Genomic DNA, 20,371 nt, shown 5'->3' with positions numbered 1-20,371 from the left:
AGTATGTCAGTTAAAATGCTAGTAGTTTTCCATCCCCTTTGTAACAGGGTAGATGTAAGCTTTTGGTTTATTGTGTCATAGTTTAGTTTATGTTTGTTAAAGTTTACATCAGTGTTAAAGTGTATTACTGTTAATACTCCACATCTTAGCTTTCCCATATCATTCATAGGCGAATGAATATGTAGATATAGATATAGATATAGATATACACTGCACTTGTACTCTGTTTAGACTTAATTGTACTGCAATGACAATAAACTGAATGAATCTCATCACATGTTCATTTGTAGTCTTATGTATAGCACCCATAAAGCATCTTTTTTTTTGTTTTTTTATTAAAATGTAACATGCAGTCGTCACATATACTTCTCCTCTCTTCAGATGCAGTTTTAAAATATTTCACCAGCCCAGTGACACAGCATCAGGTGCTCCTGTCCCTCTACCTCAGCACAGCCCAGTGACAGCATCAGGACTAAGGGTTGACTGGACATCTCTTCTGACTAGTTCACAGAGGACCAGTTCAAATAAAAAGCAGTTACACATTTTCCAAAAACAAAGATGGGAGAGTGTCAACATGACTTTTGTAACAGAGTCTTAGTCAATGCTGAAAAAATCAAAAGAAGCTGGCTGATGTACTCAAACAGAAATGATAGCTTGCACTGCTTCTGCTGCCAAATGTTTTCTCCAAAAAAATACAGACATAATAAGGAAGGACTAAAGGACTAGTAAAATGTAAGCCACTTGTTGAAGGTTCATGAGGATAGCCAGGAGCACAATACCCACATGGCAACATGGAGGAGTTGGAGGTCGTTTTGCAAAGTGGCTGACATTAGATAAGAGAGAGACGGCACTCTGAGGCTGAGATAATATGTTTGCACAATGTCTTATTTATATTGTATTCTTATCACTTGTTTCTTTTGTCGGTTTTTATTTGGTGTGATATTTAAAATAAATAAAATCTTGAATACATACATGCAGTTTCTGTGTGAGTGTATGAACACTGATTGTGAAATTGATGGCTATGATCTTGCCTAAGGCACCGAATTACTCAGGGCTGGCACTGTGGGTGGAGCTGCCAGCTCAGGTGAAGCATCACAGGTAAAGTCATTAACGTACATATCCAATATTTATTTCATAAAATGGTACCATTTCAAATAATATACAGTTCATGGATTTACAGACTTACTGCTTTAGCTTGCAAGCTAAATTGACATAAATCTGTCCATCATATAAGTCCGGTTTCTGTTCCTCTTTGCTAACCGTCCTCTCGGTCATGTGCATTTGTCTACAAGGAAGCCAGCAGGAAATCAATCAGTGGATCGATGGATTATCATACACACATTATGACGTGTATATTGTGCAGTCATATCTGTCATAAACAAGAGATTACGGGTTACAGGGCGCGTTTGTGTCGCGGTGCTGCAGAGACGAGAGTTGGGACACCGGGTCGAGGCTCCATTCTCCATGTAAAAAGTTACAAGTCGTTAATTTAATCAGCACTATTACTCTGAAGCTGTTTAATTAGCGCAAAAATTTACCATAAGGCAAATGTCCCGCATAGTTCATTTTTAGCCTCTTTCCATCTGTGCTCCTCTGATCAGAGCGGCGTCTATAGCAACTGTCTGTTTTACATAAATTGACACAACTTATCGATAAAGTCGTATTTTGATCAACATTATGTCTCAAATTGATTATGTCACATTTTGCAGGTCAGTGCTAATTAACTAGCACAAGCCAACTTCTAATGCTAGTAATAGTAGCACTAATTACGCGTCACCTACATGTCGTTAGCTTGCAAGCTAAAGCAGTAAGTCTGTAAGTCCATGAACTGCATATTATTTTAAATAGTACAATTTTATGAATAAATACTGGACATACACGTTATTGACTTTACCTGTGATGCTTCACCTATGCTGGCATCTCCACTCCACCCGGTCCACTGCTGTTAGCTAAGGCTTTGGCGCATGCGCGTTTGGAGTAATCGGAGTTCGATTACTTTTCCTGTGACCTGCCTGTGACCTACGTGACGTCATTTCAACACTTTTCTACTCGTACCCAAAAACTTGAATTCGTGTTCACAGTGAGGACTTCGTAGTCGTAGAAATGAGAGTTGTGCTCACAAGACTTTGCACTCACAGCTTTTAGATTCATACTCACATAAAAACAATCCTAACCCAGACAATTTCTCAGACTTGTGTATATGACAGTAGAATTTTGTGTACAACAATTTTATTTGCACATAAATGTTTAACATTACGAATACGAATGTTAGAATCATGGACACGTCTTATTGACAGCGATCTTACTCCATACCTGTGCCTATCCATGTCCGTGGCCTCATCCGAGCGCACCTTCTCCGCCTTGCGTCTTTTGAAGACATGGGTACGCAGCACCATGTCCTAGAAAAGACTCACACACCTTTCGCTGATGCATGCGCACACAGACATTCTGAACTCCCTGGACATTTGTCCCCTCATGAGAGACTTTATCTCCACGACCCTAGAGCGCACATCGACATTTTGACACCTGTAACCAGGGCACCCTGCCTGCAGCTCAAAGTAAGAGCATGGTGCCGCCGCGCACCTTCATATATTCATGCAGTTTAACGTCACACTAGAGTATTTTTGCAAGGCGGTGGGGATGGAGATGGAGAGTGTTGTCTTGATCGTGTGTTCTGTGCGTAATGGATGTGGAGACCTGTTAAATAACGTTTAAATAGTCGGAGATGATTTCCTTGTGGTGTGCGTAAAAAGGTTTGAGATGGAGTCGGAAAGTGTTATTTTGTTTGTGTGATCTTTGCGTAATGGATGTGGAGAGCTGTTCAATAATGTGCTTAAATAGTTAGAGATTATTTCCTTGTGGTGTGCGTAAAAGGATTTTGGAGCTAATAGAGTCGCGTGTGACATAAACGTAGATGGTGCAGTGACCCAGGTTCATGCCAGCTGACCAAATCTATTGCATTGTTATAGCGTTATGGTGAAGTTTAATTAATAGCGCATATTCATTTGAGAACTGATGATGTCTGTGTGTTACAGACCCTGGCTGTGTGCACTGAAGTGTATATGACAATAAAGCAGTGAATCTCAATCTGTTTATTTATTTTTAAAATGTATTTTAAATAGGTCTATAGGCTCATTGTTTTTTTGTCCAAAAAATTTTTTTTCTTCACAGCATCCCCTATTCAAAATTACTTCCAGCGGCCCTGGTGGTACGTGTCAAGTGGCATTCACATGACTGCCAGCACCCAGGGTTTCCCAGCAGAACATCGCATTGTGATGAGATGATCTATGTTATTCTAGGCTAATCGCTAAAAATACTGAGAAATAACAGAAAATAACAGTCATAGTCTGTAATTAAAGTCAAAACTGGTATTACAGTTTTTAGCTTTACTTTCAGGGCCTTTTAATGTTTAGTTGAGTATATCTATGCTTGGTCAGACACTTGAAATCAAATTGCAGAAGGGGGCTGTTATTCATTGGGTTTTGTTAAAAGTTTAATGTGTATAACCTAAATTAAATTCATATATATTTCAATGATACTATACATCTTGAAATCTGGAGTAATAACAGCTTTGTTGTGGTACTCAAACTTTACAGCCAATATTAGCATGTCATCAACTCATCAGTATTATGGTATGTGTCCACAGGATCTGTTGGTCCCACACTTTACATTCATTGTCTATGTGAGCAGCCATGCAATGAATTCTTTCAAGACACAGGGTGTTGGCTTCTCACTCGTCATTTGCATGAACTTACATTCTGGCTATATTTGCAAATCACAGATGTCCGGTGTGACATGGCGCCTCTGGAATCAACAAGAAAGCTATACAAACTGAGCACTGTGGAGGTCAAATTAGGACACATTCAGAGACTGTATGGCTCATTACTTACCTAAAATGTCTTCAGGAACACTTTTCACTGAACGTTGGCATTCTGGACAATGACAAGCAATTAATGGACACTGATTAATATTTATTAGTCCGGCCTCCAATGCTTTGAAAATTAAGCACAACAGGATTTTGCAGATATATTTTTTATGAATTTAATAAAATATAAAAGTTGAAAACATTAGGAATGAGGTTTTCAGTATAGCAGATATACTTTCTATACTGGAAACATTTCTGTTGGATTGTTGGACATAACTGAGGACATTTACTCAAGTACTTGACTTGAGCAAAGTTTATAGGTACTTGTTGTACTACATGCTGACTTCAGATGGATGCAGGCAGACGGTAGATGGCAAATTGGTTATCATTTGAATGGACAACAGCAGGGCAGTAAAATTAGGTGAGGCCTAGAGAGAATGTTGCTGGATGTTACGTAGCTGATTCACATAAGCAGATGGGCATTCTAACAGGCAACTTTTCCCTACCCAGTGTTTCCAAGTGGTAGCAACCAGCAACACAGGACACAATGTGAGTTAATACATTAATTCTTCGTACCTGCTTTAATTGTCTGTAAAGCAGCTACGAAGATAGAATAATGTCTGTGTGTGTGTGTGTGTGTGTGTGTGTGTATGTGTGTATGTGTGTATGTATGTATGTATGTATGTATGTATGTGTGTGTGTGTGTGTGTGTGTGTGTGTATGAGTGTGTGTGATGGGGGGGGGGGGGGGGGGGGGGGTAATTGACCCAGGCTCCAAAAACTGTTTTCATTCTACATGTGTGCATTAGTGCTGCACAGGAAGACTTTGCTCTGTAGAAGTCCCAGACAAAAAAAGCTTTAGTGAAACAAAGTGATTATTGTTCCTGAAAGCAGCAGTTCCTGGATCTTCACAATGAGACTCTTTCACCTTCTTTGGCTTTTCATCCTGTGGCTGAAAATGGAAAAGTCTTTACAGAGTGACGGTAAGATTGTCACATTTCAGACCCATTTTCTAACTGCAGTTTTACTGCAGTTAGAAAACAGAACAATTATTTATTGATTTGGTCAGTTAATGCTTTGGGCCATTTGAGGAGAAAATCTATGTTTTTTTTATTGCAAAACTAACTTAAGCCTGCTGTTTGCTATATTTACTCCAGAGCCAGGGTTAATGCCCCCTTCAGCTCTGGCAAAACAGTCTTTGCTGGCTGACCTAAAATGCAGCACAGGAAAGTTGTAACCATTAATGTAAAATAACAAACTAATATCTCTCAGAATCTCTATGATAAAACTGTTATCACTGCTAGACGCTCAAGAGAGTAGTCTGTGTCATATCATAAGCTGACTGAAATACTCAAATGGTGAAAAATATGTAATTGGCATAAGGAATTGTTAAAGCACACATTTGGCATAAATTTGGCATATTTTTCCTAGGGTGTTCCATGTGGAGTCGTCCCTTTCTAATCATTTAATGTACATTAAATGAGCAGAGTGGTTTTTTAAATCTACCACACACAGTATGAATGCACTTCAGTGTAACATGATGGCCAATCGTATCAGGCTCATTAACTTATAAAGATAACTCCAGATGATTATAATGAGTACCTGTCATTTCCCATGTTTAATCTGTTCAATTTTTCAAACTTGCTGCTGCAGCCACTGGGAGGAACAGAGGTATGAACCTGCTTTCAGAACTGATCTTTCTAATGATTATTGTTGTTATTAATGTTTCTGTGTTTTTGTCAACAGTAATAAAATGCAGAGTACCTGTCATTGAAAATGGTAATGTGCCTGGAGACACCAAGGAGTACAATGAACATGAAGTCCTGCATTTTGAGTGCAATCCTAACTATATACCCGCTGATCAAAGACCTACAACATGCACAATACAAAGAGGCAGAGGCGAGTGGATCCCCACACCTTACTGTGAAAGTAAGCAAAAACTGATTAATCACATACATTGGCAGGTGACTGGTGAAAATAAACACTGGATGGATGTAGTGTCTGTGTTGATACATTAAACTAAACTTATGTTTAATTTTTCCAACAAATTCAGCCACAAAATGTAGACTGACACTGCCGCCACTCGAAGGAACCAGCTATGAACCTGCTTACAGAAATCTGTTTTCACCTGGTCAAACAGTAAAAGTCATTTGTGGAGAGAGGCACGGGATTTCTAACTTTCAGAACGCCTCAGCAACAGTTACATGTAAGGACAATGGAGACTGGACTGTCAGACCGCTATGCATAGGTAAAAAACTACATGAGCTTTAGTACCAGAGACAGATTACGAGATTTTCCTTCTCTGCTATGATTATTATAGTCAATCAACTTAAAATGCACACATCTTTCCTCTCATTCTAGAGGTTACATGCAGCAATCAAAGAGACCCTCTTGTGGATGATTGGCGTGTTCAACGAATAACACTGAATGGTACTGCAAGATATACTTGTAGGTCAGGCTACAGGAGTAAGGATGGCGCCAACATGGCCACATGCACCAGAGATGGTTGGAGACCAAATCCACTTTGTCAAGGTATGGTGAAGTTAACCTGTGTTTATGACAATAATGTATTTTCCTTTTATCATCATTTTGTTAAATTGGGTGAGGAGACTTTTGTCCTGTTCAAAATGTTTTCTACCAAAAAGTTCTTGGAACTTCATTTCCACTGAAAAAGAAAAGCATTATGGGCCTTTTTTAATCAAACATTGTACAGCTGTTTATTCACTTCAGGAAGTTCACCACAGACCCTAGAATCTTTTTAGGGACTCTGAAACTAAAGTTGATTTTCAGCTGGAGGACTCAGCATCCCATTTCAGTTTCTCAGCTAATAGTTAGTAACTGTACTGAAAGTCTCCGACATGTTGAACTACAACTGAAGAACAGTCACTATCACAGTTAGCAATCACTAGGGGACAGCAGTGTACATACTGCAACGATGACGAAGAAAATTAAGTGTCAGCTATTTCAATAATGGACACACAGGATGTTGTGCAGTGCTGCTGTGTGCCGTTATCTCTCACTTTTCATTTCGGCCTCCATGTTAACAGGTCAGACCGTCCACACAGGATGCATGAGACAAGCTTCTCACACGCAGCTGCTTCACATCATCTAGAGTTTGCCTATTTCTACTGCAACACACACGCTATTCTCACCACAAATAGACCTGATAACTTTAGACAGACAGACAGATAACAACCCCATTCTACAACCCCATGGGTGAGAAGATGTTTGTCCTGTTCAAAGTGTTTTCCACCAGAAAGTCACAGGAACTTTATTTCCACTGAAAAAGAAAAGCAGTACAGGCCTTTTTTATAATTGAGCATTGTACAGCTGTTTATTCACTGCAAGAAGTTCACCACAGACCCTAGAATCTTTTTAGGGACTCTGAAAGTAAAGTTGATTTTCAGATGGAGAACTCAGCATCCCATTTCAGTTTTAGGGGTGGGTAAAAATATCGATTCATCAATGCATTGCAATATAATCCTCTGAAGCGATTCTGGCAAGCTACCACCTGCGGCCCCTCGCCGGACCATTGGTCCCCGCCTCAAAAAGCGGGAAGCGTCTCGCCCACGACTTCGCTTGAGGGTCGGAGGGTGATGCGCCGCGGAAACACCGTCGGAGCTGCCGAGGCAAGTAGCCGATGTCTGACGCACCTCTCTTTCGGGGACGGTAAACTCCCAGCACAGCCGGTCTCACCCTGGCCGCTGCACCGTGCGCCCGCGAGGAGCACTCTCCTCCGGGAGGGGAGGGGGCTCAGTGTCAACGTTTACCCCCTAGTGTCTAGCCGGAGGGCGGAGGGACCGCAGTCATGTCTATGTTTATGTCAGGCGAAAATGTACCATGCAGTCCCAGAAACAATGGCACCTTTTCAGCTTAACTATGGTTGCACTGTTTCAAACTTAAACACATTGAGTACCTTTGTTTACATTTCAATTCGAACTAGAACTTCCTAGAAGAAAGATTTATAATTTAAGATGACTTTTAAAAAAAAAAACAATGGGTCTGCTTTTCTAACCTGTAGTTCTACCAATACTACCAGCATGTTGCTACAACTTCATACTCTCCACATTGCCAATGAATGTGAAACAAATGTGTATGTAGTATATGAATGCCTTTTTTTTTCAGAGATAACATGCGACAAACTGAATATCTCAAATGCAAATATTGTCAACCCCAAGAGGAGATACACAAAGAATCAACGGGCCGATTATGAGTGCAAAGAAGGTTATATAGGACGTCCTACTCGAATCTGTGAGGAAAATGGTTGGACTGGGGATTCACAGTGTACAGGTGAGGGGTACAGAACAACACTTCATTGTTGGCATGTTTTGTTGTTTCTGTTCATTTCTGTTTTTACATGCATGCTTTTTAATCAGATTTATATAGATTTCATTTTTTTGATTCAGAGATTACATGCAGAAGACGAGATTTTGAGACTGCAGAAATTCAAGGAAACCTTAAGCCTGAATATAGTTACAATGAGCGAGTTGAGTATGTCTGCAAGAGTGGCTATACGGGACGTTTCAATCTCAAGTGCGGGCAAACAGGTTGGCTTGGACAGGAACAATGTAGAGGTAAGAAAGTACAAATGAACGCACTTAATGTGTTTTGCTCTTTCTAGGTTTTCTATTCATGCAAGAAGTACAGGTGCTGGGAGGGCTACAGTAGCAATGTGGCATAATAACAAAAGATTTATGACAAAGTTCAAGTTGTAGTGTAGGGCACTGGTATTTGTGGCAGGAGAGAGGTTCTACTTTGTTTTTTGTCAGTTGATCATCATTATGTACTACAACTGTAGTATAATACTTTCCACAGTGTGATGCATCTCGGGGCATATAGCGTGTCATTCTAAGAGACTGTTCACATTTGGTTTTACTATCTCTTTTCTAAGTGATCCAACCACAAGTGGACAGCTTTAAGACTATCAGTTCCAAACTCGGCTCTCACTTCCCCTCTCCATATGAAAATATACACCTACATCTCCAACAAAAAAGAAATATCTTCATATATAACTTTGGGCCTTAACAAATAGACCTAATTAGTTAAGAATTTGTTGTAAACGGCATTTTGCAAGATTCTTATGCATCCCCTAATGGGACAAGTCTCAAAATTGAGTGTTTTTTTGAGGGAAAATACTTTCTCCATGTCTGACATAGAAGTAGGGCTGGGCGATATATCGATATAAAACATATATCGATATATTTTAAAATGTGATATGGAATTAGATCCTATCGCATATATCGATATAGTTCAAATTTGCGCTGTGATCTTTGCTCCAGGCAAGCCACTGACCCGGAGCTCTCTGCACTACTCCCCGCGCCCCTCCTCTTTCATGCACAGAGAGGGGAGGGGCTGGAACAGACACTCCGGCACTCTTCAACAAACTATTGTTGCCCCGCACTTTGGCCTTGATGCCCCGTGAAAAAAAAACTCACAGTGGCCTCTGTGCCCCTGGCCCGGTCAGCGTAGTGGGCTTGCCTTGAATTACAGCCACCCGAGTGCACAGTAGTCACTCACAGTAACTTCAGTGAGTCCGTGGTTCACGCAGGTGGAGCCTCATCATCACGATGATCTCAAGTGAAAGCCTCTCAAACAGCAGCAGCGTCTCAAAACAGAAGAACGAAACTTACAGCACAGGTGCGGAAGCAAGCTCAGCCTGTTTTGACATGATTCGTAACTAACTGGTAGGATTCAGTCCGGTAAAGCTGTAAATATATTTGCAGATTCGAACTTCCTGGAACAATAACTAATAAGTGAAACCTTGTTAAAACACAAACGATGGCTCTTTCCTACCGTAGTACGGTAGACAATGAGCTACAACCGTTTTTTAATCAATGCGAGCGGCTGCACATTAACTCTGGTCTATATGGTAAGCCGCTTGTGAGACGCGAGCACAGGGACCGTCTACAAAGTTCAACCGAAAAGAGAAACTACAAAAACATATTCAATATGTAGCCACTGGGAGGAACAGAGGTATGAACCTGCTTTCAGAACAGATCTTTTTAATGTTTCTGTGTTTTTGTCAACAGTAATAAAATGCAGAGTACCTGTCATTGAAAATGGTAATGTGCCTGGAGACACCCAGGAGTACAATGAACATGAAGTCCTGCATTTTAAGTGCAATCCTAAATATATACCTGCTGATCAAAGACCTACAACATGCACAGTACAAAGAGGCAGAGCCGAGTGGATCCCCACACCTTACTGTGAAGGTAAGCTAAACCTGATTAATCACATACATTGGCAGGTGACTGGTGAAAATATACACCGGATGGATGTAGTGAAGTCTGTGTTGATGCTTTAAACTAAACTTATGTTTAATTTCCCAACAAATTCAGCCACAAAATGTAGACTGACACTGCCGCCACTTGAAGGAACCAGCTATGAACCTGCTTCCAGAAATCTGTTTTCACCTGGTGAAACAGTAAAAGTCATTTGTGGAGAGAGGCACGGGATTTCTAACCCTCAGAACGCCTCAGCAACAGTTACATGTAATGACAATGGAGAGTGGACTGTCAGACCGCTATGCATAGGTAAAAAACTACATGAGCTTTAGTACCAGAGACAGATTACGAGATTTTCCTTCTCTCCTTTAATTAGAATACTCAATCAACTTAAAATGCACAAGTCTTTCCTCTCATTCTAGAGGTTACATGCAGCAATCGAAGAGACCCTCTTGTGGATAATTGGCGTGTTCAACGAATAACACTGAATGGTACAGCAAGATATACTTGTAGGTCAGGCTACAGGAGTAAGGATGGCACCAACATGGCCACATGTACAAGAGATGGTTGGAGACCAAATCCACTTTGTCAAGGTAATGTGAAGTTAACCTGTGTTTATGACAATAATGTATTTTCATTTTATCATCATTTTGTTAAACTGGGTGAGGAGATTTTTGTCCTGTTCAAAATGTTTTCTACCAAAAAGTTCCTGGAACTTAATTTCCACTGAAAAAGAAATGCATTATGGGCATTTTTTAATCAAACATTGTACAGCTGTTTATTCACTGCAGGAAGTTCACCACAGACCCTAGAATCTTTTTAGGGACTCTGAAACTAAAATTGATTTTCAGCTGGAGGACTCAGCATCAGTGGCGGTTCTAGACCAGTTTTAATAGGGGGGCCAGGTCTGGGCCGGCTTTTTTGTTTGGGGGCACATACAGCCTGGGAAAAAAAGATAAATCCCTCATTCAGACAAAACAGTGTTTACAATTTCAGCAATTTTGATTGGGTAGTAAAATGCTGAGACACTTTATTTCAGCTTTCCCCTTCAAAACTAAATCACTGCAAGAAATCTGTCATTGTATTATTGATGCAGACTCCCTGTCAGGGGGGCCACAGGGGGGTCCAGACTCAAAGTTACGGGGGCACTGGCCCCTGTTGCCCCCCCCCCCCAGAACCGCCCCTGCTCAGCATCCCATTTCAGTTTCTCAGCTAATAGTTAGTAACTGTACTGAAAGTCTCTGACTTGTTGAACTACAACTGAAGAGCAGTCACTATCACAGTTAGCAATCACTGGGAGACAGCAGTGTAAATATTGCAAGGATGACAAAGTTAAGTGTCATCTATTTCAATAATGGACACACAGGATGTTGTGCAGTGCTGCTGTGTGCCGTTACCTCTCACTTTCCATTTCGGCTTCTATGTTAACAGGTCAGACCGTCCACACAGGATGCATGAGACATGCTTCTCACACGAAACACACATGCTGTTCTCAGCACAAATAGACCTGATAACTTTAGACAGACAGACAGATAACAACCCCATTCTCCCCACATTAAAAAGGAGATACAAATACAGTTGGGTCTGCTGTAATTCTACCAATACTACCAGCCTGTTGCTACAACTTCATACTCTCCACATGGCCAATGAATGTGAAACAAATGTGTACGTACTACATGAATGCCTTTTTTTTCAGAGATAACATGCAACAGACTGAATATCCTGAATGCAAATATTGTCAACCTTAAGAGGAGATACACAAAGAATCAACGGGCTGTGGGTTTTTTGTTTTTTTTTAGGTATTGTGGTCACAGGTACACAAAGCAGGAGAAAATATCAGTCAGGCACCCTAAATGGAGCTTCACTGTAACCTGTGTAGTTTGCAAAGGGGTCAGGGAAGTTTAACTGGATACGAAGAACACAGCAGCTCGGTATCGGCCTTCAGTTCCCTCTTCCCTAACGCCCATCCAGCCAGATCGTACATTGCCGGTAGACAGCAAACCAAAACTCGCGGTTATCGCTGCCCACATCTTGGCTGTCCTCCAGAGCAAAGATGTCGTTCCACATTATGCTAATCAGACGCAGTGTACCCTCATCCTGGCAGTACATCTCCATGTGTGCCACTCTTTCTAGAGTCAATTCCTGATTCAAAATCATTGAGAACAATACTAATAAGAATCACTTTAGTAATCCTCAAAGTGATGTTTTGATTTTATTTGATGTTACTTTTATTCTGATTCAACTTAGTATAATACTTGTTATGACATACTCACATTTGTGTTTTCCTTGTATTTACTTTGTTATGGCCCAGTACTATTAATACCATTTATATTGTCTTATAATGGAAATGGTTTCACAAATTATCTCAGTGGCACTGGCACATAACACGTGACTTGAGATATTGAATCATACTATTGCTGTAACATGATAATGACTGCAGACTCTTGTCAGCTTAAGGTAAACGTACTTTACATTACAACTGTCATTTTGCTGAATTGATGCGCTAGTGTTGTCAAAGAAATATACTCTAGCTGCACTAAAATAAACACCTAACGTTAGTTTACTTACTTCGCCCCTCGACATGATGCTGTTCGCTGATGTAGGCTACCAACGTAGTTCCGCGGAGGACGGACGCAGGCGCGTAAGTCTTGCAGTAAAAAGTCACGTGAACAGCAAGCAAACAAATAATCGTGTCACAGCATCAGCTGCACTGCTGTGAGGAATTCATGCGTGCTCCCGCGCCGGGCTTGGCTGATGGCTGCAGTTACCCAAACGGCCATCGTGTCGCTATTGAGTCTTATTAGTTGATCCTGCCCTAAGTTCCTTTAAATTGGTGAGGAGATTTTTGTCCTGTTAGGTTAAAAATGTTTTCTAGTAAAAAGTTCCAGGAACTTCATTTCCACTGAAAAAGAAAAGCATTATGGGCCCTCTCTTAAATCGAGCATCGAACAGCTGTTTACTCACTGCGGGAAGTTCACCACAGACCCTAGAATCTTTTTAGGGATTCAGAAACTAAAGTTTATTTTTTAGCTGGAGGACTCAGCATCCCAGACCCATACTAAATTGAGATTTTCAGCCAGCTTCATGAAGGTTTTTTGTGACAAAGTAACAAGTTTTCCTCTCATTCCATCACAGAATAACAAGAGTTGTAGAAATCATGGGAAGTGAAGCCTGCCATGATATAAATGTTCTTTACAAGTGGATGTAAACTTTTGACTGCAACTGTACCCGATTATAGGCTCATATATTTGAGTCTTTTGGTCATCTAGTTCATTTTTTAATTTTCCTTCCAGCTACACATTGCCCAGTGATGCATGTCGACGATAACGTCCTGGTGGATGGGAGCCTGGAGAGAGCAGCCCTTGGCAATGTTGTTCGCTTTAGCTGCAAATCTAACACTGACATCCTGTTCGGGCCAACGGAGATCTATTGTGATGAAAGTGGATCGTGGAGTGGGGACGCTCCAAAATGCAAAGGTAAAAGCAGGCTATACAAGATGAAGCAGGAGGCAGAGGATGGTCTTTTAGAAAAGAAAGAATGAATTGAAGAGGGAAAAGGGAAATAAACCCACAGAGACATGCATGAAACACCGCACCAACCACTGTCGCTGTGTTACCATGTCAACCCCAGGACTTGATAGTTCAAATCTGCCTTCACACAGGAAATTATAAAGAAGTGAGTGGTGATAACATGCGACAAAGTTTTCCAGATGCAAACTGGGAATGTTGAAGACTCATGGTCAGATTCTATACTGTCAGAAAAGTCAGCAGTAGTTTACCTCTCAGGAATTCTTCCCATGAAAGTAAATAGTAAAAAAATGGATGGAAATATATAATCTGACCTGTGGTATGCTCTCATTGTGGTTATAACCTTTGCATTTACTCCTATGTTGTTCCACAATGTTGGCTTATTCATGAACACGTAAGTGACAACATAGTTTTATTCATGCTCACTTGTTTTCATCAACAGGTATGAAATGCGAAGCACCCAAAATTGAAAATGTTATTGTGCATGGAAATATCTGTGAGTACGACGAACATGAAGTTCTGCATTTTAGTTGCATTGACAAATATAAACGCATTGACGACAGACCTTCAAAATGCACAAAAATTGGATTAAGAGCAGAGTGGAGCCCTACACCTATGTGTGAACGTAAGCATGACCTGAGTAATTAAATTAATTGGTTAGATCACACTGCTCCTGAAAATAAATGCTGGGTGGGTGATATAGACCTATTTTGTGTCTTGTTTAGAATAAACTGATCATGTGTTTCATTTCCCAACAAATGCAGCCGTAAAATGTAGACTGACACTGCCGCCACCTGAAGAACCAGCTATGAACCTGCTTACAGAAATGTGTTTACACCTGATGAACAAGTTACAGTCACTTGTGGAGAGAAGTACTGGATTTCTAGCCCTCGGGACGTCTCAGCAGTAACTACATGCACTGACACTGGAGAATGGACTGTCAGACCTGTATGCAAAGGTAAAAAACTACAGGAGCTTGAGTGCTGCTGACGATTATTAATCTTATGTCAATTGACTTGAAATGAAAAATTTCATTCCAGAGGTTACATGCAGCAATCAACGTGACCGACATGTGTATACATGGGAAGTCTACTGGATGCAAAAACTTACACTCGGTGATACTGCAAGATACAGATGTAGGTCAAACTACAAGAGCACAGATGGAAGCTACATTGCCAAATGCACCAGAGATGGGTGGAGACCAAATCCACTTTGTCAAGGTATTGTGAAGTTAATCTGTAATTATGACAATAATGTTTTTTATTGTATTATTATTTTGTTAAATTGCGTGAGGAGATTTTTGTCATGTTAGGTTCAAAATGTTTTCTACCAAAAGTCCCAGGAACTTTATTTACACTGAAAAAGAAAATCATCATGGGCCTTTTTTTTTTTTTTTTCTAAATGTTGCATTGTACAGCTGTTTATTCACTGCAGGAAGTTCACCACGGACCCTAGAATCTTTTTAGGGACTCTGAAACTAAAGTTGATTTTCAGCTGGAGGACTCAGCATCCCATTTCAGTTTCTCAGTCAATAGTTTCTAGCCACTAAAAATCTTTGTCCCAGGAGGAGCTGAAGGCCCAGACACTGTCAGGGTAGAGTTTGCTGTGCTGAATGTCTCTGACTTGTTGAACTACAACTGAAGAGCAGTCACTATCACAGTCAGCAATCACTGGGTGACAGCAGTGTAAATATTGCAACCATGACAAAGAAAAGTGTCAGCTATTTCAATAATGGACACACAGGATGCTTGTGCATTGCTGCTGTGTGCCGTTACCTCTCACTTTTCATTTCGGCCTCCATGTTAACAGGTCAGACCGTCCACACAGGATGCATGAGACATGCTTCTCACACGCAGCTGCATCGCATCATCTAGAGTTTGCCTATTTCTACTGCAACACACACGCTGTTCTCAGCACAAATAGACCTGAAAACTTTAGACAGACAGACAGATTACGAGCCTATTCTCTCCACATGAAACAAATAATAAATAACTGCTTTTGTTTTTAGAAGCAATTTGTGAAAAACAGGACATCCTGAATGCTTATATTGTCAAACCCAAGAGGAGATACAAACACAATGGGTCTGCATTTCTAACCTGTAGTTCTACCACTACTACCAGCCTGTTGCTTACAAGTTCATACTCTCCACATCACCAACAAATGTGAAACAAATGTGTATGGTAGTATATAAATGCCTTTTTTTCCAGAGATAACATGCAACAAACTGGATATCCTGAACATGTCTAGTAAATAATAACTGCATTTGTTTTTTAGAAATAATTTGTGAAGGACAGGATATCCCGCATGCAAATATTGTCAACCCCAAGTGGAGATACAAAAACAATCAACGGGCCGATTATGAGTGCGAGGAAGGATATAGAGGAAGTCCTACTCGAACCTGTCGGGAAAATGGTTGGACCGGGGATTCACAGTGTACTGGTGAGGAAGTGCAAAATGCACTTTCATTGTTGGGCATGTCTCTTTCTATGGATTTGTTCTTAAAAAAAATAGATTTTAGGAAATAACCATCCAGTGGATCCCAAAAGTACTGCCTTCTGGATACCCTCAGGGATTTCACTCCAACCAGCTAGAACAAGTGAAGTGGAATATAACTCTATTAACCTTTACCACCAAATTACCACAAAGTAGTCAGCTGATCATTACTGTTTTGTACAGAGCTGTGTCACTACTCTATGTCTGGGTCTGCATTTCTAACCTGTAATTCCACCACTTCCACCAGCCTGTTGCTTACAAGTCCATACTCTCCACATCACCAATGAATGTGAAACAAATGTGTATGGTAGTATATAAATGCCTTTTTTTTCCCAGAGATAACATGCGACGAACTGGATATCCTGAACATGTCTAGTAAATAAATAACTGCATTTGTTTTTTAGAAATAATTTGTGAAAGACAGGATATCCCGCATGCAAATATTGTCAACCCCAAGTGGAGACACACAAACAATGAAGTGGCCAATTATGTGTGCGAGGAAGGTTATGGAGGAAGTCCTACTCGAACCTGTCGGGAAAATGGTTGGACCGGGGATTCACAGTGTACAGGTGAGGAAGTGCAAAACGCACTTTCATTGTTGGCCATGTCTCTTTCTATGGATTTGTTCTTTAAAAATAGATTTTAGGAAATAACCATCCAGTCGATCCCACATGTACTGCCTTCTGGATACCCTCAGGGATTTCACTCCAACCAGCTAGAACAAGTGAAGTGGAATATAACTCTATTAACCTTTACCACCAAACTACCACAAAGTAGTCAGCTGATCATTACTGTTTTGTACAGAGCTGTGTCACTACTCTATGTCTGGGTCTGCATTTCTAACCTGTAGTTCTACCACTACTACCAGCCTGTTACTTACAAGTTCATACTCTCCACATCACCAACGAATGTGAAACAAATGTGTATGGTAGTATATAAATGCCTTTTTTTCCCAGAGATAACATGCGACGAACACCTATGTGTGAACGTAAGCATGAACTGAGTAATTCAATTAATTGGTTAGATCACACTGCTCCTGAAAATAAATGCTGGGTGGGTGATATAGACCTATTTTGTGTCTTGTTTAGAATAAACTGATCATGTGTTTCATTTCCCAACAAATGCAGCCGTAAAATGTAGACTGACACTGCCGCCACTTGAAGAAACCAGCTATGAACCTGCTTACAGAAATGTGTTTACACCTGATGAACAAGTTACAGTCACTTGTGGAGAGAAGTACTGGATTTCTAGCCCTCGGGACATCTCAGCAGTAACTACATGCACTGACACTGGAGAATGGACTGTCAGACCTATATGCAAAGGTAAAAAACTACAGGAGCTTGAGTGCTGCTGACGATCATTAATCTTATGTCAATTGACTTGAAATGAAAAATTTCATTCCAGAGGTTACATGCAGCAATCAACGTGACCGACATGTGTATACATGGGACGTCTACTTGGGGCAAAAACTTACACTCGGTGATACTGCAAGATACAGATGTAGGTCAAACTACAAGAGCACAGATGGAAGCTACATTGCCAAATGCACCAGAGATGGGTGGAGACCAAATCCACTTTGTCAAGGTATTGTGAAGTTAATCTGTAATTATGACAATAATGTTTTTTATTGTATTATTATTTTGTTAAATTGGGTGAGGAGATTTTCGTCATGTTAGGTTCAAAATGTTTTCTACCAAAAGTCCCAGGAACTTTATTTACACTGAAAAAGAAAATCATCATGGGCCTTTTTTTTTTTTTTCTAAATTTTGCATTGTACGGTGGTTTATTCACTGCAGGAAGTTCACTATTGACCCTAGAATCTTTTTAGGGACTCTGAAACTAAAGTTGATTTTCAGCTGGAGGACTCAGCATCCCATTTCAGTTTCTCAGTCAATAGTTTCTAGCCACTAAAAATCCTTGTCCCAGGAGGAGCTGAAGGCCCAGACACTGTCAGGGTAGAGTTTGCTGTGCTGAATGTCTCTGACTTGTTGAACTACAACTGAAGAGCAGTCACTATCACAGTTAACAGTCACTGGGAGACAGCAGTGTAAATATTGCAACCATTACAAAGAAAAGTGTCAGCTATTTCAATAATGGACACACAGGATGTTGTGCAGTGCTGCTGTGTGCCGTTACCTCTCACTTTTCATTTCGGCCTCCATGTTAACAGGTCAGACCGTCCACACAGGATGCATGAGACATGCTTCTCACACGCAGCTGCATCACATCATCTAGAGTTTGCCTATTTCTACTGCAACACACACGCGGTTCTCAGCACAAATAGACCTGAAAACTTTAGACAGACAGACAGATTACGAGCCTATTCTCTCCACATGAAACAAATAATAAATAACTGCTTTTGTTTTTAGAAGCAATTTGTGAAAAACAGGAAATCCTGAATACTTATATTGTCAAACCCAAGAGGAGATATAAACACAATGGGTCTGCATTTCTAACCTGTAGTTCTACCACTACTACCAGCCTGTTGCTTACAAGTTCATACTCTCCACATCACCAACAAATGTGAAACAAATGTGTATGGTGGTATATAAATGCTATTTTCCCCAGAGATAACATGCAACGAACTGGATATCCTGAACATATCTGGTAAATAAATAACTGCATTCGTTTTTAGAAATAACTTGTGAACCAGAAGATATCCCACATGCAGTTATTGTCAACCCCAAGTGGAGATACACAAACAATCAACAGGCTGATTATGAGTGTGAGGAAGGATATAGAGGAAGTCCTAGAGATAACATGCAACAAACTGGATATCCTGAACATGTCTAGTAAATAAATAACTGCATCTGTTTTTTAGAAATAATTTGTGAAAGACAGGATATCCCGCATGCAAATATTGTCAACCCCAAGTGGAGATACACAAACAATCAACGGGCCGATTATGAGTGCGAGGAAGGTTATAGAGGAAGTCCTACTCGAACCTGTCGGGAAAATGGTTGGACCGGGGATTCACAATGTACAGGTGAGGAAGTGCGAAACGCACTTTCATTGTTGGGCATGTCTCTTTCTATGGATTTGTTCTTTAAAAATAGATTTTAGGAAATAACCATCCAGTCGATCCCAAAAGTACTGCCTTCTGGATACCATCAGAGATTTCACTCCAACCAGCTAGAACAAGTGAAGTGGAATATAACTCTATTAACCTTTACCACCAAACTACCACAAAGTAGTCAGCTGATCATTACTGTTTTGTACAGAGCTGTGTCACTACTCTATGTCTGGGTCTGCATTTCTAACCTGTAGTTCTACCACTACTACCAGCCTGTTGCTTACAAGTTCATACTCTCCACATCACCAACGAATGTGAAACAAATGTGTATGGTAGTATATTAATGCCTTTTTTTCCCAGAGATAACATGCGACGAACTGGATATCCTGAACATGTCTAATAAATAAATAACTGCATTTGTTTTTTAGAAATAATTTGTGAAAGAGAGGATATCCCGCATGCAAATATTGTCAACAGCAAGTGGAGATACAAATACAATGAACTGGCCAATTAAGTGTGCGAGGAAGGTTATAGAGGAAGTCCTACTCGAACCTGTGGAGAATATGGTTGGACCGGGAATTCACAGTGTACAGGTGAGGAAATGCGAAACACACCTTCATTGTTGGACATGTCTTGGGTATTGTGAAGTAAACCTTTTTTTTTTTTTTTTTTTTTTTTTTATATGGCATGACATTAATGTCAGTTTTGTATTGATTATTGTGAACAGGAGGCATAGCACTATAGTGTGTCTTGTTACAACAGATAATGTGTTCAGATGCATGTTTTGATTAGTTCCCTTATTACAATGGCTAAAACAGAACCTGTTTCTGCTGACATTTTAGTCGAGGAATAACAGACCCAGACCTGAGGCGAGACGATTTCGGTGTGTCAGGGTAAGCCCCCAGCGTTGGAACAGTGGTGTGATGGTCTGATGGCGTTCAGTCTGAAAACTAAGCAGATCCTTCACTCATCAAATAAGAGAAATGTCCCACACTTCGACCCACTAAAGCAACGTTACAAGACCAAACAGCAGTAATATAGTAGCAGCCAATGTCCTGGGCAAAGTGAGGAACAAACTACTGAATTTATTGTTACACTTCCTTACTGGAATGATCATTAAATAAATGAGAAGCGCTTTCTGTGAGTGATTTCTTGAATCAAGTCGTTTTTTTTATTTTGCTTTCATCACATCTTTCTCTGTTCTCGTGCATGAATTTGCTGCGCTGACAAAAAAAGTCAGAGATTTCTCT

The 20,371-nt window shown here is 40.4% G+C and overlaps 1 protein-coding gene across 1 annotated transcript in view; it reads left to right on the top strand.

Moving 5' to 3' along the window:
* Positions 1-20,269, top strand: part of LOC115591669 (complement factor H-like) — a 96,535-nt gene extending 76,266 nt beyond the window's left edge. Inside the window, 16 exon segments of the mRNA XM_030433847.1 lie at positions 6,226-6,396; positions 7,990-8,154; positions 8,271-8,438; positions 9,894-10,076; positions 10,203-10,397; positions 10,511-10,681; positions 13,382-13,564; positions 14,058-14,240; positions 14,380-14,412; positions 14,415-14,573; positions 14,656-14,835; positions 15,890-16,054; positions 16,513-16,677; positions 17,236-17,430; positions 17,513-17,692; positions 19,964-20,269. Of these exon segments, the coding sequence (XP_030289707.1) occupies positions 6,226-6,396; positions 7,990-8,154; positions 8,271-8,438; positions 9,894-10,076; positions 10,203-10,397; positions 10,511-10,681; positions 13,382-13,564; positions 14,058-14,240; positions 14,380-14,412; positions 14,415-14,573; positions 14,656-14,835; positions 15,890-16,054; positions 16,513-16,677; positions 17,236-17,430; positions 17,513-17,692; positions 19,964-19,974 (2,507 nt within the window). The 3' untranslated portion in view covers positions 19,975-20,269.
* Positions 20,270-20,371: the final 102 nt, after the last annotated feature.

The sequence above is a fragment of the Sparus aurata genome, chromosome 11 (genome assembly GCF_900880675.1).
Source record: "Sparus aurata chromosome 11, fSpaAur1.1, whole genome shotgun sequence".
NCBI classification, from domain to species: domain Eukaryota; kingdom Metazoa; phylum Chordata; class Actinopteri; order Spariformes; family Sparidae; genus Sparus; species Sparus aurata.
The sequence above is the reverse complement of the archived record's forward strand: the minus strand, read 5'-3'. Positions and strand labels throughout refer to the sequence as shown.